This window comes from Pediculus humanus, genomic scaffold, assembly GCF_000006295.1.
Source record: "Pediculus humanus corporis 1103172108228 genomic scaffold, whole genome shotgun sequence".
Taxonomy (NCBI): domain Eukaryota; kingdom Metazoa; phylum Arthropoda; class Insecta; order Psocodea; family Pediculidae; genus Pediculus; species Pediculus humanus.
In genome coordinates this window covers 106,407-127,453 of record NW_002987798.1, presented here as the reverse complement: position 1 = coordinate 127,453, position 21,047 = coordinate 106,407, and the positions used below count along the sequence as shown (strand labels likewise).

General features: G+C 27.6%; 4 protein-coding genes across 4 annotated transcripts in view; 2 read left to right on the top strand and 2 right to left on the bottom strand.

The window, feature by feature from the left end:
* Positions 1-1,620: 1,620 nt before the first annotated feature.
* On the bottom strand, positions 1,621-8,630 carry Phum_PHUM454920 (tripeptidyl-peptidase, putative; the record flags this gene model as incomplete). Its single annotated transcript, XM_002429837.1, has 23 exons — positions 1,621-1,641; positions 2,963-3,139; positions 3,221-3,428; positions 3,494-3,633; positions 3,715-3,869; positions 3,969-4,198; positions 4,278-4,525; positions 4,601-4,838; positions 4,925-5,142; positions 5,215-5,369; positions 5,450-5,634; positions 5,707-5,863; positions 5,941-6,115; positions 6,208-6,338; positions 6,428-6,661; positions 6,733-6,863; positions 6,939-7,077; positions 7,165-7,269; positions 7,354-7,517; positions 7,604-7,767; positions 7,861-8,051; positions 8,136-8,241; positions 8,469-8,630. The coding sequence occupies 23 exons, from the start codon at positions 8,628-8,630 to the stop codon at positions 1,621-1,623; spliced, it is 3,834 nt and encodes a 1,277-aa protein (XP_002429882.1).
* A 1,110-nt stretch (positions 8,631-9,740) lies between these two features.
* Phum_PHUM454910 (uncharacterized protein) lies at positions 9,741-11,684 on the top strand (the record flags this gene model as incomplete). The annotated part of the gene is made up of 5 exons (XM_002429836.1): positions 9,741-10,025; positions 10,233-10,563; positions 10,697-11,087; positions 11,166-11,419; positions 11,503-11,684. 5 exons carry the CDS (start codon positions 9,741-9,743, stop codon positions 11,682-11,684), a joined length of 1,443 nt encoding a protein of 480 aa, XP_002429881.1.
* A 149-nt stretch (positions 11,685-11,833) lies between these two features.
* Positions 11,834-13,775, top strand: Phum_PHUM454900 (NADPH:adrenodoxin oxidoreductase, putative; the record flags this gene model as incomplete). The annotated part of the gene is made up of 8 exons (XM_002429835.1): positions 11,834-11,980; positions 12,053-12,271; positions 12,355-12,570; positions 12,640-12,832; positions 12,898-13,158; positions 13,232-13,318; positions 13,393-13,566; positions 13,648-13,775. The coding sequence occupies 8 exons, from the start codon at positions 11,834-11,836 to the stop codon at positions 13,773-13,775; spliced, it is 1,425 nt and encodes a 474-aa protein (XP_002429880.1).
* A 3,032-nt stretch (positions 13,776-16,807) lies between these two features.
* The window catches only part of Phum_PHUM454890 (uncharacterized protein), a gene marked incomplete at both ends in the record, with an annotated part of 5,544 nt that continues 1,304 nt past the window's right edge, over positions 16,808-21,047 (bottom strand). Inside the window, 14 exons of the mRNA XM_002429834.1 lie at positions 16,808-16,984; positions 17,061-17,209; positions 17,281-17,404; positions 17,486-17,645; positions 17,719-17,902; positions 17,986-18,152; positions 18,233-18,377; positions 18,448-18,659; positions 18,733-18,895; positions 18,983-19,115; positions 19,495-19,604; positions 19,677-19,893; positions 19,965-20,111; positions 20,187-21,047. The exon at positions 20,187-21,047 is cut by the window's right edge and continues 333 nt beyond it. Of these exons, the coding sequence (XP_002429879.1) occupies positions 16,808-16,984; positions 17,061-17,209; positions 17,281-17,404; positions 17,486-17,645; positions 17,719-17,902; positions 17,986-18,152; positions 18,233-18,377; positions 18,448-18,659; positions 18,733-18,895; positions 18,983-19,115; positions 19,495-19,604; positions 19,677-19,893; positions 19,965-20,111; positions 20,187-21,047 (2,949 nt within the window). The remainder of the gene's footprint in view (positions 16,985-17,060; positions 17,210-17,280; positions 17,405-17,485; positions 17,646-17,718; positions 17,903-17,985; positions 18,153-18,232; positions 18,378-18,447; positions 18,660-18,732; positions 18,896-18,982; positions 19,116-19,494; positions 19,605-19,676; positions 19,894-19,964; positions 20,112-20,186) is intronic.

Below are 21,047 nucleotides of genomic sequence, written 5' to 3'. Positions count from 1 at the left end.
AAAAAAAAATGAATGAATGAATGAATGATGGATGATGGATTGTTTGTAATGATTTTTGGTTTTGTTTGATTATATAGTAAAATAATAATAATTTTGGGGGTGGGGAGGGGAAATGATAAAAGAAAACTCACGGAAAAATATAAATATCTTCGAATTTTTTCACCGACTAAATTTTCCATACATTCTGGTGAAAATATACCAACACCCTGATTTTGTAAATCACCACTGCATATCCTACAAAGGGTGTTTAAATCCAATGCTCCTTTGTCATCAACCATAACTACAACAAACAAACAAACAAACAAACATTAATATGTGCATAACACCATGTAAATATAAAACAAACAAAAAGAAAATAATTTTTCCAATTGAGACACATGATGATTTTCCACAATTTTCATAAATAAATTTTCACACACATTTTTACAAATTACTTAACCTATTAAAATTATTAAATTATTTTAATAATATTTTATGTATGAAAATGAAAATAATTTTCCTTATTTAAACAATTCATTGATTGTACAACAACAACAACAATAATAATAATAATTTTTAAATCAAATCAAATAAAATTAATTTTAATTTCAAAATCATAGAAAAATAATACAAATCAATAATAATTATTATTAATATTATTAATATTATTATTATTGTTGTTTTTTTTATGTATAATAATTAAATAAATTAATAAAAATTAAGTAAAAAATTAAAACAAACACAAACAAACACAAATTTTGTATCCAAAAATAAAAATATCCAAAATAAATAAAAAAATTTTAATTTTTTTTTTTTTTTTCAAACATTTTCTAACGACATAAAAATAAATAAATTTTATTAATAAATAAATAAACTTATTAATTAATAATATTTATATTTTAATAATATATATGTTTGGCAAATTGAATAACCGATAAGAATAAATAAAAAAAAAAAAAAAAACGATTCGGCGCTGATAACATGTACGTACATAAAACACACAAAATAAAATTTTTTTTCGTTTATTTAATCACTTTTAATAAATTTAGTTATTTATTATTATTATTAACATTAATCACGATTAATAAATAAATTATTTAAATAAAAAAAAAAAAAAAATCAAAGCTGTAAAATATAAATGTCGCGAATAAAAACAAACATTTTTAAATATTGATGGAAAATTATTATTATTATTAGTTATTTTTAATAAAATTACCTTTTAATTTAATTATTATTATTATTATTATTACAAATAATGTATGTATATATATAATTTTAAAAGTTAATAAGAAAATTATGTATTTTGTAATCAATAAACTAAACTATGTTGTATATTATAGTTATTATTTATATTTTCCATTTTTTTTTTTTTCTTATTTTCCGATCGTTCGGGTTGAAATTTTCTTTTTATTATTATTATTATTATGGTTATTTAAATAAATATGAAGATGAAAAACTATAAAATCGCGCACGTCATCGACGACGTATAAAAATACATACTGATCTCAAAATAACGATCGGCTGCGTTTTCATTAGAGGAAAAAAAAAAAAAAAAAAAAAAAAAAAAATTTTCCCCCCATTCGAAGTCATATAAGCGTCGATGCAGCCCTAACCATAAGTGCGCATAGAACAAAAATTCGCCTAATGCGTCGCATAACCGTCCTTATGTCACAATAAATAATTATAAAAAGATTTCTACATCACATAAATTTTAAATTGAACGATACGTTAACTTATGTTAAATTGATTGCTTTTTTTTTTTTAAATAAAATTATTATAAGAAAACATTTGACATGATTTAATATTAATAGCACATATCGATTAATTAATAATTTTTTTTATCTTTTCAATTATCGATTTGGCTTTAATCAATTTTTTTTTTTTTTTTTTGGCCGAATCGTCTTTATAAAATTTTATTTATTTTTCATACGAAAAAATATATTATTATTATTATTATTATTATGTATACATAAGTAAAAGAATCTGTATTTTATATATTTTAAATAAAAATAAATTTTTTTCTTTTAATAAAATGTAAATATAAATGAAATATTTGTTTTGGCATTAACAAAAAAAAAAATTTTTTTTTTTTTTTTTTTTAATAAAAAAATAAACAAAATAATGATGAAAAATTTTTTATGTAAATAAATAAATAAAATTATTGTTATTATTATTAATTTTTTAATAATAATAAAAATAAATTCAAAAAATCCTCCGAAAATATTTTTTTATTCGATAATTTTCCATCACCCGTAAAAAAAAAATTAAATTTTCCTAAATTAAATCCTAAATTAATTATTATTATTATTTTTCAAAATTTTTATCCCTTATTAAGAGAAAATATTAATAAACAATTCGATAATAATAATAATAATATAAATTCGTCGAAATTGGATTAAAAAATAAAAAAAAAAGAAAATTTTTAACCTGGAAAAGAAAAAAATAGTATCAAATGTGAAATGTCTCTCTCTCTCTCTCTCTCACTCTCTATCTCTCTCTATTTAAATTAAATTTAAATTTCTTTATGATAATAATAATAAGTATACACCAAGAACTCATTTATATTAATTAATTAAATATTTACATGTTAATTTATTATAACATTTTATAAATTTTTTTTTTTTTAAAATAATTAATTACCGATGATTACCGTGATCGAAAACCTTCTAGAATTTTCTTATTGTTAACAAAAAGAAAAAGAAAAAAAAGAAAAGAAAAAATTAATTAATAAATTATTTTTTAGTTATTTATTTAATTGTGTAAAGTGTAATTTAAATGTGGAAAAAAAAAATACTGACATAATAACTGTTGATAGTTTTTACATTTTTTTAAATATTATCTCCTTTTTTTTTGTTAAATTAAATTATTTTCGTTAATTAATAATTATTAATTAAAGAAATGTAATTGTGTTTAATGACAAAAAAATAATAATAAAATTATTTTCTATAAATCAAAATGTGCGATAAGAATGTGGATATTTAACCGGAATCCACGACGTGAGAAATTTTTCGCAATGATCCCAACCCAGCTTCCTGTAAACTTCGATCAATTTCAAATCAATTTCCTTACACGATTTACGCTCTTGTAATTTGTGTAAATATTTGGCCAATCTTGCATAATGTCCGCAAGCTGCCGAATGCCACATCATGAAATACATTATCTGAAATAACATTTTAAAAAAAAATTATGAAAAAAGGATCATAAACGTATCAATCGTGGAAAATTCTAGAAAATTATTTACGTTCATGTCTGTGACGTCGGTGAATTTCATCAATTCTTTCCATATATTATTTGCCGCTTGCCAATTGGAATTTTCATTTCCTCCCACGGGACTATCCCCGAAATCCTCTCTCGAATCCGATGATTCTTCTATGTAAAACAAACGACAGAGAGCGCAACCTTTTCTACAATAAGCATCTATCAATGCTAATTTTTGTTCGTTCATTTTCCTGAAAAATAAGAAAATTATGACAACTTCCGGTTCGATTTTGTTTAATTTTAAACTTTTCCTTACGTTTTGATTTTCTGCGCATCCGGTCTCGAATCGTTTTTCATTCCCATGTAAGCAAGTATTTGAGGACCGTCGACAGAGTTTATTATCTCGTCGGCGACGGAAATTATTTTTCTTGCTTTTTCAGCCATTTCTTCTTTTACCTTATAAAAAAAAAAAAAAAAAACTTTCATTGGTTATAACGATGGAGTGAAGAAGTAATAATAATAATAATAAATTTATACCTCAGGGGTGAGATCCGACGACATTAACGGCAACAAGCCGACATTTTTAAGTTCGTTCGGTTCCAAACATTGCAACATGGACGTGTGAACGGTAAGATTATCCGGATACAAATTCTTCAACTCTTCGTATAAAGCTTCCGCTTCCGTTCCGTACTCTGTAATAGTAAAAAAAAAAAGTATCAATAACGAGTTCAAAGTTCAAGTTTTTATTTTAATATCTTTTTCTAAAAATTTTAAATTAATATTTTACTTACCCACCTTCCCGAGCCAATTGATTTTTAAATCTCTTAAACTTTCTTTGTATTCCGCATACTTAGTTTTGTCTTTATCCTGTTCTTTATTTTCCTCGTTTCCGGAAGTTTTCTTACCAGGTTCCGGTAAAATATATTTAAAAGGATACACGTCGGCTTTTTTCCCATTTTCGTCTTTTGTGTAAGAAATCGTTCCGGATAAGTAATGACCCGGATGAAATTCTTTATTCGGCCTTGAAATATAATAATATTACATTTTATTACTTTTAATCGAATCCACATTTATTTAAAACTAATAATAATAATAATAACCTTTCGGAATTTAAGGGAGCAATATAAATTGGAAGTATGTATCCACCGTGAGGCATGATTACGCTTCCCATTTTTTTACCGTATATCAATGCCTGGGATTGACTAGCATAAACATCCAACGACACCGACGAGGACAATTTCTGAGACAATAAAAGGGGCAAATCCGAAAGTTTTTCCAATAAATCTTTTTTTTCGTGACGCACGTGCATTTTCAACGTGTAATCCCCTTTTTCAACTTTCATCGAATACTAAAAAAAAAAAAAAAAAAATTTTTTTTATTTTATTTTCACCTGCAACTATTATATATATATTTTTTCAATTACCTTGGATGGATAAGCATCTCCAGATCCTAAATATTGTTTGTTACTGTCAAAAAGCATCCAAAGTTGAGATTCGAATTCGCTTTCGTACAGCAAATCGCTGAGAAGTGAAACGTTCGGGGATATTTCCGTTGCTTTATTTAAATGAAAATTATACGTTAAAACATTTTCGTATATTTGTCTCGATGGTGGAATGACGTCTCGGAGAGAACACAATGGAGAGATTTTACTTTCGTTCGGCCTACGTTTTTAAAAAAATTAATACACGTTAATTATGGATACGTTTTATGGGGAGCTAAAGGATAAGTAAAATAAGAGGGGAAATACCTGTAAACCGTTACTAAATTTTTTAACGTGATCGCGGGTGCTATTTCTTCTAATCTAACTCCGGAATGTAATTCTAAAGAATGGATACCATCGGCTCCCTGCATAGTGACGACCGAGTTGTCGGGTTTGACCCCGTGAAATTCTATAGAGTAATCAATCGTGATTTCACCTAAATTTGCCCAATACTTGGCGACTACTACTTCTAAAACGAGGCCACCCTAAAAATAAAAAATAATTACACGTGTATTTATCGCCCTCGTACACGTGAAGCTAAAAAAAAAAAAATTTACCTTGCAAGAAAAGCTGTACGTAGATTCTGCGTTTGAATTTATATTTATAAACCGATGAAACTCTAACGATTTGCAAACGGTTTTCGGTTTTAATTGCAAAAAGTGAAGAACAAATTTCCCAGTTTTATCGTGTTCTTTATTCCGAATGATAAAATCTGAACAAAAAAAAAATTGAATTTAAAAAAATGAAAATATTCATCGAAGAAAAGCTGAAATTACTAATTTTTTTACTTACTTGCCCAAGTAACCTTGTCCGGAACATGGATAAAATGACGTTTGATTGTATTTGGTTTGAAATTAACATCTTGAAAATGCAAAGAAGGATTCAAATCGTTGTTAATTTGAAGTGGTTTGACCACGGTGATGGGCACGTAAAAAATGACTCCTTTATCAGGGCAAGCAACATCGTACGCTCGAATACTATTCGAAAAAAAAAAAAACAAAAATTTTTCAATCGGAAAACGATTAATAATGTATCGCATTTAATCTTACAGAGAAGTATGAACTCCTTCGGACAAAAATCCAGGATCTATACGAACGGATAACATTCTGGAAATATTCATTAGATCCAAGTGACTAGAAGCTTGAACCCAGGGTTCTTTACAAACCAAAGAAAACCTCATGTTGAAATCAATCTTAAATTTATTATCTAAAAAAAAAAATAAAATTAATAATTACTTTTTGATTATTTTAACAAGTGAAAAACCGACGAGAATATGAACTAACCGGTATCTTTAGGAAAAACAGGTTCTACATTTACGGTGAATTCCATTGGCTTATCCAGGATGGATTTTCTTATGTGGATACCTTTTGCGTTATTCGAACTGCTATGAACGGAAAACCTAATATCCCTTTCTAAAGAATCGCTATACAAACATAAATATTCAAAAGCTTTTTCCACCTGTAAAAAAAAAAAATATTTAAAATGAATTTTACAGAGTTTTAAAAAATCAAACAAACACTAAAAAAATTAAAAATTAAAAAATTTTTTACTTGTAGCAAACCAAAACCCTGAGCAAATTCATCAGTATCAGTTAAAAACAAAGCTGAATTTTCTAATGCACGTTTTACACTGTATGCGGAAAATTTTAAATTTTTTTGTTTTAATCCCGATAAAAGAATGGCTGAAATTAAAAATAAAGCATTTTGTCATTTACTCAACTTATTATTATCTAACTTAATTGTAATGCAATGTAATTTTATAACAACCGACCTACGGCACCCGCGACGTGCGGTGCTGCCATACTAGTTCCGTTTAATTGTTGACAACCTCTAAGTGTGTAACAAGCCATACTTGTAATAGCTCCTCCGGGAGCACAGACCGTTACACCTTTATCACCATCAATGGTCGGACCTCTGGATGACCACGTGTACGGCATTCCGGGAAGTTTTTCACGCATTGAATATTCCGCTATCATCATTTCAGGAGATACGTAAGCTCCCACTCCTGGTAAAACCATCAGAAAAGGTTAGTTATATACTTTTACATGTAACGAAAGTTAATGTAATGAAACTTACCAACGATGCAATTAGTGCTAATATCGGGTGGCGTTACAATAGTGCTTAAAGCAGGACCGTGATTACCTGCCGATGAAACCCATGTTACGTTGTAATTGGATACCACTTCGTTCATGAGTGATCCTATTCGCCTTTAAAAAATTATTAACATTTTTTAAAATCTTATGAAATTTTTCTTTAAATTTAAAAACCAAGCAATGACTAACCCAGAAGATGAAAAATGAGCGTGTTCTCCATAACTCATATTAATTACGTGAATAGGCATTTTTTCAGACAACTGCATTACTTTAATCATTGCTCTAACAAGAGCAGTTCCTGTTTCCATTGAACCAATTCTATTATCGGCTAAAAAAAAAATATTTTAAAACTTAGAATTCTTGAAAAGTGTAAAAAAAAAAAAAAAAATTTTTAATTATTATTATTATTACTTACCTAAACACAAAGATATAATTTGTGCTCCAGGTGCGATTCCATTTTTTTCTGGTTCATCTGGAAAGTAAGCTGAAGCAATCGAAGCGACATGGGTTCCATGACCAGCTTTAAAAAAAAAAAATAAATAAATAAAATTGTAAGTTATTAATGAAATTAATTTAAATTAGATAAAATAAATTTTTTACTTACAGCACAAGCTAACTATTTCCAATATATTTCCTTCATTGTGTACATTTACAGAATAATTTAATTGGTCATCGTTGGTCAGTGTACCATATTCATGAGTCTGAGAATATTCGCCTAATAAAGTACATTCAGATAGTTTTCCTTTTTCTGTAGTATCTATGCAAGCCCTAAAAGTCCACATTTTTTTAATAAGAAATTATTAGCTGATTTAAATAAATATATATGAAAAAATGTAATTTGAAAGAATACTAACCTCCACATTGTTCCATCGTGGAAAACTACACAATCGCTTGCCGGACCCACATCCTTAAATTTCTTTTCAAGATAAGATAGAACTTCATTTTTAGCTTCCAAGTTTTGTTTAACTAGTTTTTCAAAAGAGCCAAGAGTTGTTGAACTATTTTTACTCTCAAATTCCTGTTTAAAAAAATAAATAAAATGTATTTTATATTATCAACCATATAAAGCATAACAAAATATGTGGTTTTTCATAAAGAATTATATTCGTACTTGTAATTTTCTAGAAGCTTCAGCAGAAACTGTTTTATGAATTGGATCCCACAATTTTTCTTTTCTTTCTTTTTCCATTCTTTCTAAAAGACTTTTAGGATACAAATCAAACAAATTTTTTATTCCAATATGAAATTTTCCGCTAGGGTTTTTCCACACGCTAGGGATTTTTAATGTTCTTCCAGTAAGACCTACATTAAAATAAAATTTAATACTAAAAACTAAAAATTATTGTTATATTGCAGAAAATAAAAATTGTTCATAATATCCTTAACCTGTTATTTCTCCATTTTTGGCTTCTACTATTGTCGAAGTATTAACATCCCCAGCTCCACTACAATCAAATCTTTCAATGAGTTTCACCTTTCCATCACTTGTCGTCTAAAATTAATTTACAAGATTCATTAATTACTTATAATTTTAACAAATGATTGATACAGAATATACTACATTTAGATAATGTAAAAAAAGTAAAATTTTGATTTTTTTGCATTCAATAAAGCAAAAATAAATTACAATGTACATTTTAATGTTAATCACATAATTTTTGAAATAAATAAAATTTTTTGAGGTTATAAATATTCAGAGATTAATATTTTATTATTTACCTTTAGTCCGGCAGCACCAGGATCAACTCCCGAATCGAAAATTGCAATTACGATGCCCCTACCATCGTATTCAGGATACCTAGATAAAAATTGATAGGCTCCTGTTTCTTTCTTAGGTAGCAATCCCCATACGGGAAATTCACAATCCAGTACATCGGACATTTTAAAAATATGAAGTTTCCGTAACCACCTAATTTTTGCAGCTAATAAAATTTACAATTATAAAACATTAAAATCTTAATAGAAGTTTTGTAGGCAGTTTTTTTTTTTTTTTTTTTTTCAGAAATTATATATTAATAATTGCTTATATTTTAGATATTAAAGGATGATATCCCGTGATTGTGTGATATATCCAAAATAAAAATTAACCAATATTAATATACGATTTTCTAAATTACTAATAAAAAAAATAAAGTTTATTCGGTTTTAAAAATTTTTTAAATGTAATTTATATATGAATTTTTCTTTTTGAAAGTAAATGTACTTAAAAACAAAATATTGTTACTCAAAAAACTAAATTTTTCTAATGCTGAGTAATTGGCCAATAACCGACAACCTTAATATTCATAAGTTGGTTAAAGTTTTATGAAATTTTATATTTTTTAAATAAATTAAATTTTATCCTTTTTTTTTTTCGTCGATATAAAAAGTAATAAATTGACTATATTAAAATACAAAAGATTATTTTATTATTCTTAAAAAAAAATAATTAATAGATTTCAAAAATTTTAAGACAACTTACAAAAAGTTTCAGAAAACTTTTGTTTCACATTCAAAGGTTGGCTATTATTATTAAGCTCGAATGTAAACATCATCGGTCTCAAAGAGAGTCTATCTGATAAGTCAAAGTAGATAAATAAAAAAATAATTTTGTTATAAAAAACTATTAATTATTTATATTGAGGGGATATTTTTTAATGGGTAAACGTTTTTGACTAACATAAAATTTTTTAATTATGTATTGTTTTTAATAAAAGGGAAAATGTGAGCTTAAAAAAAAAATTATATTAATATTACTTATATTTTGTGTTTTTAACATTAATTATTTTCTTTTATTTTATTTTTCATACGAATTTTTTTTTTTTTTATAACATTTTTTTAATTATTTATTAATTTTGACTATTGTTGACTATTAGCCTTTAGTAATAATAATTCGTGAAGTTCTTAACCTAAACTACCAATCTTACTAAACACTTATTTTGAGTAAATTAGAAAAAAAAAAAAAAAAAAAATGGATGCGGATTAAAATAAATAGATTTTGAATGAAATGTAATGGATATTGAATGTCAAGGATGTTATTACACTTTATGTTCATTTGTTTGCCTTACTGAAAATTTATCAAAAATATTACAATTTTTATGGCGACATGGTTGTCTTAAAAAAACGTATTCTTGCGAAAAATGTGGTAGAAAGTGTGCTATAGGGGACAAAGATTTATTTTTTAGATGTAATAGAAATGCATTGGATATTCCTGTTACAACACGACAAATTCAAAATTTGTCTGAACAAAAAAATAATTTGTTAAATGTTCCACAAACATATTCCGAAATACAGTATGTAATTTCTCATAAAAATATTGTAAATATCATAACATTTTGTGCATGAATGTAATTTCAATTTAATAATATATTATTTAATTATTAATCCTATTACATATTTGTACATAAAATTTATTTATTTTTTTCCTCGGGGAAAAAAATTGACTTTACTTTTTTTTTTTTTTTTTTTTTTAGGTCTAATTTAAAAGGTCAAGTTATTCATCAGTTAGATAATTTAAGTACTAATCAGTGTATATCATCTTTAAATTTACCTGAATTTTCTCAACAAAAACACACTCTTCCTCACTGTTCAGTAAATTCAGAAAATTTATTGCTGCTTAATAATAATAATAATAATCACAGACTTCAACAGTCTGACATACCTACTTCAGAGTGTATTGAAAATAATTCAAACAATTACACTTTTGCACCTATACCTAGTGTTGTGCCTAGTCGAAATGAATTAAATTCTAATGAGAAAACTTTACCAACTATCAATCAATCTGAGGAATCTCATATAAGCAATAACAGAGAACATAATAGCACATTTCTTCTAAGTGAAAAACCAGTAATAATAATTATAATAAAAATACTTACAGTTTAAAATAATTGTAATTTCTTTTTAGCAGATATTTTTTATTATATTTCAGTCGGATGTATCGGCAACTGTTTCACATAATATAACTGCAGAAGTACTTGGAACGGAAAATAATGAGCCTCCGACAAAAGTACCTAAAAAAATAATAAATAATTCTGAAAAGATAAAAATACAAAAAAAAAGATGTAATTTTAAAGTTTCTATGAAAAAAGGAACTTTTTTTGAAAAAAGTAAATTGCCAATAGATACTGTTTGTAAATTTGTCGTTTTCTGGTGTTGTTTAAAACACCCTACTCAGGAATTTTTAAGGAATGAATTAAGTTTAGCAACTAGAACTGTAGTCGATTGGTCGACAGCTTGTAGAGATATTTGTATTCATTGGGCAAAATCAGTTTCTGAAAAAATTGGTGGGGATGGTGTAATGGTTCAAGTTGATGAAGTGAAAATTCAAGATGGCAAGGAATCTAAGCAAAATGACAACATGTAATTTTCATCATACTTAAAATCGAAGCAATATCAGTTTTAATTGATTTATAGAAATATTTGATTTTCCTCTTTTAGAAATAAATTTTCTTTTTGGGGAATGGAAAAAGATAAAGAAAATGGGAAAATATTTATTGTACCTGTTCCTGCATGCGATTCTTGGAGTTTGTTAACAGTTATTAATGATTGGATTTTACCAGGATCGGTTATCATATCAAACTGTTGGAAAACTTATGATTGCTTAAAATTACAAGAGTTTATACAACAAACATCTGTTCAGTCGAAAACATTTGTTCATCCTCAAAATAGTATTGGACAACAATACTTGGATGGTAGATAGCTAATTCTTAACTGATGTTTACGATTCAAACTGAAGTTTTTCAAATTTATGATAAAAAAAAAAACCGATTTTCAGGTAAAACTGATGAGGTTGGAGCAAACCTTAATACTGATTTATTTATGCCACGGTTCGGAACTAGAAGATCTCATCATTTAGGAGATTTAGCTGAATTTATGTTTAAAAGAAGATACAGCAATCACTTGGAACGAATGCATGCATTTTTTAAACAAATTTCATTAGCTTACCCCTTGCATTAAAAATAGGTATATGTCGATGCACTTGAGAAATTGCCATCACCTAAAACAAAAAAAAAAAAAACCAAATATTATTATTTAATGGAAAATTTTTTATTTTAGATTCGTACAATAAATTTTTATAAATAATTAATTAAGAAAAAAAACAAAAAATGATAAAATTTAATTTATTTTCTCCATTTTTTAAATGGAAAAATCCCATTATCCGAAAATACTCATGTAGTAATACTTCTGGTATAAAAATATGCATCGTAGGAAGTGGTCCTGCCGGTTTTTACAGTGCTCAACAATTGATTAAGGTAAATAATAATAAAAATTTATCGTAAGTTTTTTTTTTATCAACACTTACCCGTGATATTAAAATTTTTTAGATATCGCCCAACGTGGTCGTAGACATTTACGAACGTCTTCCTGTACCTTTCGGTTTGGTTCGTTACGGCGTCGCTCCAGATCACGCAGACGTGAAAAACGTTATAAACACTTTTACCAAAACGGCTAAAAATTCAAATGTTAATTTTTACGGGAACATTTGTTTAGGAATCGACATAACACTTCAAGATTTAATTAATTCTTATCATGTCGTTTTACTTGTGAGTAAGCGAAAAAAAAAAAAAAAAAAAAAATTACAAAAACCTTTAATTTCGTTATAAAGAATCGTGACGTAATTTTTTAGACGTATGGAGCGGAAGAAGATAGAAAACTCAACATAGAGGGTGAAAAATTAAAAAACGTCATTTCCGCTCGTCGTTTTGTCGGTTGGTATAACGGTTTACCAAACGACAGGAATTTAAATGTGGATTTAAATGGTGAAAATGCCGTTATAATAGGGCAAGGAAACGTGGCCATAGACGTGGCTAGAATTCTTTTGTCGCCAATTGACAAATTGAAAGTTAGTACGATGACGTAAACTTATATAATTTAACGGTAAAAGTTAGAGAAAAAAAAAATTTTTTTTTAGCACACAGACATCACAGAATATGCTTTGGAAGCATTAAACGGATCCAAAGTTAAAAATGTTTGTTTGATAGGACGAAGGGGGCCCCTTCAAATCGCTTGCACAATTAAAGAATTGAGAGAAATGATAAAAATGCCTGGAGTTTGTACTATACTCGATAGGAATGATTTTGTGGAAATTGAAAAAATAATTCCAGGTAAGGTTTTTAATGTTAAAAAAAAAGTTAATTTATTTTTATACATTTTTGGTTTTATCTTTAAGGTTTAGGTAGACCGAGAAAAAGATTAACGGAACTCATGTATAATACATCAATAAAAAATGATATGAATAATGAAATGAATAATGAAAAAAAATTTCAAATCATATTTAAAAGAACTCCATTAGAATTATTGGGAAATGGAAAAGTCGAGAAAATTCGAACGGGTGTTAACGTTTTGGAAGGGGAAAATGTGGAAACTCAAACGGCAAAAATAACAAATGAAATTATTGAGATACCTTGCGATTTATGTTTGAGGAGCATCGGTATGAAATAACTCAAATCCACCCCCCACTTTAATCGAACAAAGTATTAATTTTTTTTTTTGGTTTTGCGTAGGATACAAAAGCATTCAAGCCGAACCTAACATACCTTTCGATTTTAAAAAAGGAATTATAGAAAATAAAAATGGAAGAATATTACCGGGTAGATAGATAATTGTTTGATTAGAATGAAGTGAAGGATTTTCTTTTTCTTAACGACACGTTTGTAATTTTTAGGACTTTATAGTAGCGGTTGGGTTTCAACAGGTCCTGTAGGAGTCATACTATCAACAATGAATAATGCTTTTACAACAGCTCAAATAATACAAAAAGACATAGAAGAAAAATTACTCGACGTCGAGAATGGGAAACCCGGTTCGGAAAATATTTTATCATTGGTTAATAAAAAAGGTATAATCCTCGTTTCGAATTGAAATGAAAATAGTCTTGTCAGGAATGTTTTTAATGTGAAAATAATGATAATTATTACAGGTATTCAAATCGTTCGATTCGAAGATTGGGAAAAAATCGATAGGGAAGAAGAAAAACGTGGAAAAATAAAAGGAAAACCGAGAGAAAAAATTGTTACCATCGAAGAAATGTTAAAAATAGCTTGCTGATGCAAGTGTCAAATTACATTATTAAAAATAATAATAATAATAATAAAGGATTTTTTATTTTTAAAAATGTTAAAATTTTTTTTTTTTAGAACAACTAAACATATATTGAGCACACAATTTGTCGGCATATAAAAGTATACTTAACAGTAGATAACTATTATTATTATTATTATTATCTAAAATAGGTTTTTCATTATTATTATTATTATTATTATTATTATAAAAAAACAAGTTATATAATTATTCTAGTGCAGGAGTGTTTAGTGCAGGTGAATAGTTTTTTAATTTTTAGATTAAATTTTGTGCGTGATGAATTAAATAAGTTTCGCCAAAATTTTTTTTTTTTTCTTGTTTTTAATTTTTCTGATTTTTTTATAGTAAAGAAAAGAAAAGTCATTAGAATAATTATTATTATTATTATTTTGTTTTTTTCCCAACCGAATTGTTTTTAAATGTTAGAATATTTATATCTAATTAATTTATAATACATAAATATCTAAAAATATATTATTATTATTATTATATTTTTCAACATAATAAAAGTATACGTTTGTTATTATAAAGCTCACTCACTAACTTATAAATAATCCTAATTTATCAATTATTATTATTATTATTATTATTATTATTAATCTAAACAAATGAAAAACCATAGAGTAAATAAAAGTATATAAAGCATAATATCGACCGAAATTATTAATTATTTCAAAACATTTATTCCAAAAAAAAAAAAAAAAAAGAAAATTTTTATGTGACGTAGAATGTTTCTAACATTTAAACACAATTTATTTATTTAAACAATTATAATAAACAAAAAAAGAATTGTTTATAATCGAAAACGATTTAATAATTAACATAATATATATATATATATATATATATATATATATATATATTTGCAGCAATTAACATTTAACACCAGCTTATTACCTAATTTTTTTTAATTGGAAATAAATATATTAATGAAATGTGTGTGAGTGAGAGAGAGAGAGAGAGACTGATATGTCGATAAGAAAATTTATTAATTAGGTTTTTTTTTAATAAATTATGTTATTAAATATCTTAATTTTCAAATAGGACTAAAAAAAATTATTTATTTATTTATGTATATTATTAAATATTATTTTGATATGCAAAAAGTGCCAATATGTATTATTATTATTATTATTATTATTATTATTATTATTATTATTATTATTATTATTAAATTAATTTTTTATTACGTTAGAGAGAGAGAGAGAGAGAGAGAGAATGAGAGAGCGAGTGATACAAAAATTATATTTAAATATCTTATGAGATCGTAAAAATTAATTACTGGGAAGAAGAGGGGTTGGTGGGTGGGGGAAGGGGGAGGGAAAAAAATTTTTTTTTTTATTTATTTCGGACGGAGAAAATTCTCCATAATTTTCTTTTACTTTTAAGAAGGCTTCTTTTTTTTTTTTTTTTAAATAGATAATATTCTAATAATAATAATATTAAGACATAAAATTATCGTATTAAAAATAACAAACAAACAAACAACAATAGTTTACCCATCTAAAAAATTAATAATAATATTATTTTTTTTTTTGTCAAAAAAAAACATTTAAGCAGATTGTTTTTAACAAACATTTTCACACGGATACGCACGTACAAACACACGCACACACACACGTGGCTGACTGGCTGGCTTTTGCATTTAGTTTTTAAAGCACTTTTTAAAGTTATCCTAAATTTTTTTTTTTTTTTATTATTTTTTAATTATTTTTATATAAATTCGATTTAAGAAGTTACTTATTATTATTATTATTATCAAACGTCATCATATATATAAACATTAATTAAGCAACAAGAGTCTAAAATAATTGATAATAATAATAATACGCCCTAATATATATAAACATTTAATAAAATAATTTTTAAGTCTATTTTTTTTAAAGCGACATTTTTTTTAATATCCTTATCATAACAATAATTGTAGTGATAACGAGATAAGAGGTAGAGGCCCTACGATTTTAATAAACTATTAATTATTAATTAATTAATTAATTAATTTTTTGTTTGATTGATTGACTCTCATAATAAATATTTTTTTTTTATGTATATAAAAAAAAGTCTCCATAATTCTTTATAAATTCTATACAATAATAAATAAACTCTGAAGATATTAACATTATTATTATTATTATTAATATTATTATTAATTAATTATTATTATTATTAATTTTCATCTAATGCAAAGTCGGAAAAGCAAACAGTCCTATGATATATATATTAATATAAATTAAATTCAAGCCGTTATTTTTTTAAATGATAAGCGAAACATTTAACGCTTATCGTTATCACGCGATCACGTGATCACCTAATCACGTGACATTTAAAAACAAAACAATTTTTTTTTTCTCCCTACGCTAATCGTATAAATGTATTGTCATTACATGGAAGATTCAATTGTAAACGTTTTGTTATTGTTTAAATTATTGTCCGGTAAAAAAAATAACGGTCAAATTTTATGACGTCATAATTTCTTTAATTGTTATTAATTAATTAATTAATTAATTAATAATTTTGAGATCCCTTTGGATAAATTAATACGTTTGAAGTCGAGTAAATAATACTCGTTATGAAAAATACACGTGGAAATTTGTTTTTTGTTTGTTTGTTTGTTTTCGTTGTTAGTAATAATAATAATGATAAAATTGTACGATAAGAGCGACATATCGGGGGTAGGTGGTGGTTAAGGGTAAGGAAACCCCTTAAAAACCGTTGTTGTTGTTGTTGCATCATCACCACACGTGCGTCACATTAATTTTTACCGTTTCTCGAATGTTCTTTTAATTATTATTATTATTTTTAATATTTAAAGTCAACGAATAATTTTTAAAATTTTTATCTTTCGGTAAACTTATTTTCAAATCGAATTCCGGATTATTATTAACGAATCCGGGTTTGATAAAATCCGACTCGGCGGGATTTTCTTGAAGTGGAAAAATTCTAAAATTTGGCTTCCGCCGATTTTTAATTTTTTTTTTCTTCCTAGAATTGGCGTCTTCTCAATCGGAAAATTTATTCATTTGTTCTCTAATCCAGGAAACGTATTTGGGAACGTATGCGTAAACTCCAGGTAATTGCGGATGTGCGCATTTTATACCCCAACTCACTATGCCCCCAACGAACCATCGTTTTTTATGTTTATCAAAAGGGCACAACAAAGGTCCTCCGCTGTCGCCCTTTAGAGAAAAATTTTCCCGAATGTTTTGAAAATTTCCCGAATGAATTTTTCGATATATATGTAAAATTACTTACCTGGCAAGCGTCTTTACCACCTTCTGCTAAACCTGCACATATCATACCATCTGTGACGTTTAAATCTCTGTATATCATCCATTCGTTACACAATTGCCTGTTAATGACGGGTACTTCGACTTCGTTAATGGCTGGCTCGTATTCGGAACCTTAATAGATAATAATTATAATCAGTCGAAATGTCTTTTAGTATTCATTTTAAAAAAAATGGTATTTTTACCTTCGTGATCTTCACTTTTACCCCAACCGATAACAGTGCAATTCATTCCAGGCACAAGTTCTCTTCCAGGAGGAGGAAGGCAAACGGGTAACAAATGCTCGTTAAAATTAACCGGATGTTTTAACTGTAAAAAAAAAAAAAAAAACGTTTTTATTTATTTCTTACGTTAAAAAAAAAAGAAAGAGAGAGAAAACGATGTGGGTACCTGAAATAAAGCCACGTCGTTGTCGTGATTGACACCGACATTGTATAAAGGATGAGAAATAACTCTTTTAACTTTGACCTTTTGACCGTAATAATTATGAGAATGTCGTCTGGTTATTCCAAGTTGAATTTTCCATCCGCTTAAATTACTTTCGCTGTAACTGGATAAATATTCTCATTGTACAACATAAAATGTCTTAAGGTACCCGTCGGATGTGAGTAATGAGTACTTACTTTCCAACGCAATGTGAAGCCGTGAGAACCCATTGATCGGCTATTAAAACTCCAGCACAATAAAATATTTCTTCAGGTCCACCCAATAAAGCAGCTAAAAATGGCCAATCTCCAGGTTGGCTTTGGTATCCTCCAACGATTCTTTTCGAATGAAAAGCTACGGGATTTCGTCTTTTTCCACATTCTATTACATACGATCAACAATTGTTTTTAAATTAGGAAAACTAAACTAAACTAAAAAGAAAATTTTTTTATGGAAAAACAAACCGTAATGTCTACATTCCAAATTAACAATCGGATAATGATGGAGACCACATGACCTAAAATCTTTTATCCAGTTCATTTTTTTCCTATAATCAGTTAAATTAACCGTTTGAGGTGGTTGAACTTCAACGTTGGTATCTTTTATAATTAATCTTGTATAATTGGCGGATCTGCGTGAAAAAACGGTTTCGTTCGAAAAGAAATTATCATTATTATTATTATTATTATTATTATTATTATTTAAACTCACGTGTATCCCATCAAAGAACAAATAGCTTGAGCCGAATATTTATTGTCCCAATTTGATACGCATGCTGGAACCCATTCATCCGTTTCCGGACTAAAAACCTGTAGTAAACCCCTTCCCACGTCTCCCATTTTTTCTTGTAATCTTACTACGCGTAAAAAGAAAATTTTTTTCAAGTTTTCGTATTGATAATAATAATAATAATAGTAAAGACTTACTGCAATTTCTTTCGTCTTGTCCGTAGGGACAATCTATTATTCCATCACAGACGTTTGACACGTTCATGCATCTGTTTTCTCCGCAGTGTACCATTCCAGGAGCGCATCTAGTATCACAGTTTTCTTCATCCGTTTGATCTTCACAATCTAAATGACCGTCACATTTCCAATCTAACGGTATGCATCTTGTTATATCACATAAGAATCCATCGCTGGAACAAGCTGGAAAAAAAAAATTATTATTATTACGGTTACTTCTGTTTCCTGAGGGTTGTGATGATATACTCACAAGGTTTCTGTGCTCTTATTCTTGCCTCTCGTACTTCTCTATGTCCGACGCATGCATCGGGATCATCAGAATCCGGTAGTAAATTACATTGCATTAAATATTCAGGTAGAGCTGGCAAACCGAAAACTTCCAAAAAAAATCCACATCGTCTTTTGGTTTCTGGAAAAAAAAAAAAAAAAAATTTATCCACATGGAAAAATTGTATAAAAATATTTTATGGCTGGAAATTTTGGAAAAAACCTTTACCTTCGCACAATGATTTGCAAGGATATAAAAGTTCACCTTGTCTTCCACATTTTGGAACGAATACGGAACATAGAAAAAGAGCGGAAAGTTCGTAACAACGCACATCAACTAACGCATCATATAAATCTAATTCCTGGAGAAGAAAAAAAAAATTTTTTTAAACAAACCGTGGGATAAAGGGGTAAGGGGGGAATGCCTGTCCAGGATTTTATCGTTACCTGTTTCGGACCTGCTTGATTGACGTGAAGACGAGATGGAAACCTAGTATAATTATATGGCACTCTATGATAAATGCAGAAATCCACAACCACTTTGAGACAAAATCCTAAAAAAATTTTTTTTTTTTTGTTTTGTTTTCTCTTTTAAAAAATTATGCATTTATTATTATTATTATCATGACAATTTAATCTGCAATTTATCACCGAGTCCCTTACAATTATTATTATTAATCGGACAGGCAGAATAAGATGGTTTGTTTTTGTAATAAATTTTTTTGTTAATATCATACCGACCTGTTCTGCCTGATCTTGATTCATATTAACAACGTGATTTGGAAAAGTAGTGAAATTGTAAGGAACTTTGTGATTTGCGCAAAATTCAACAATCAACTTGAAGCAGAAACCTAAAACATAATTTTTAGTAATAAGTTTTTAATTACACGTGCCCACGTGGGTTGTTATAAAGAAAAAAATACCTGGAGCCGGATTCGTTTCCGGTGGTACGACGGCTATCGTTGTCGTTATCGTTTTGTTAACGTATCTGACAGTCGTAGGATGTGATTTAAAATAGGCAGCAAGTCCTCCAGCGATGGCCATTAAAGCTAAAGCATTAACAATGACTTGAACAAAACGAAATTTAAGTTTACCACGTGTTATGTAGTGCGACGACGAACGCCTTATATCTCTTATTATCTAAAAAAAAAAAAACAAAATTTACTGGAACGTAATTAAAAAAAGGCGCGAAACATTTTTTGTATTTGTACCTTGTGCTGAAGCGTCATGTTCGAACCGGAAAATTTAACGCATGTTTGTAAGCTAGCAGGTGTCGATACACTTTTTGTTAAGGCTGCATTATTAGCAGCATTTTGTTGAGCTGCATTTATTAAATCACAAAGATTTTGTTTGTTAGCCTGGAAAATTTTTAACATATTAATAATTTCCAGTAGGTTTTTGAGAGAGAAAAAAAAAAAGAAAATTGTACTCACTTTACGATTGTGATGAAGCAAAAGTGGAGTTTCCATCGTTTTCGTCGTGTAACTAGGGGATGATGTTTGTGAAACGCTGTCGCTGGACACGTTTGAATCTTGACGAACGGATACTTTACTACCGGAAGGTGGTGATTTGTCGCCGAAAGTTCCATTGTTGGTACTACCGATTCCGGATTCACTGCTTTCTGTAGTAGAACGATTCAATAACGGATTTTGCGAATTAGATGATTTATTTCCAAAATTTGATTCGTTTGTCGTGGAAAAAGTATTATTGTGCGTTTTAAAATGTGTTATTTTAGTTTTTTGATTATTTTCTTTGTTAAGGGTAGATTGTCTTTGCAATTCGTAGTAATTGTTTGGTAATATAATCGTGGGCTGTGACGTAAAACTACCTTTTTTAGTAGTTAGTTCTTTTAGTTGTTGTTGTTGTTGTGGGTTTTTAAATTCTTCGGTTTCTTTTCCATTGTGTAATGAATTTGTGCTCGATTGTAGGGAATTTAATTGAGTGTGTGAATTATTGTATGTTGTTGTTGTTGTTGTTGTGTTAACTAAAGAATTGTTACGAGTTTGTAAATATGTTTTCAATAAATCGTTTTCAATAACTCCGGAATAATTTTGATAAGGAGAAGATGAACGTCTTTGATTTAAACTGGAATGCCTGGGATCTAATAATGATGATGAATCGTGGGATTGCAAACAAGCAGATGCTCGTCTTATCCTTGCAGGAGGAGGAGGAATAGCAGGTGGAGTTGGTAAGTTGACTTTAGCATTTGTTTTTGTTGTTGTTGTTTTTGTTTGTTCGGTTTGATAATGACAAGACGATGATGTTTCTTTTCCCTTTTTTTCTGTGTTAATTGT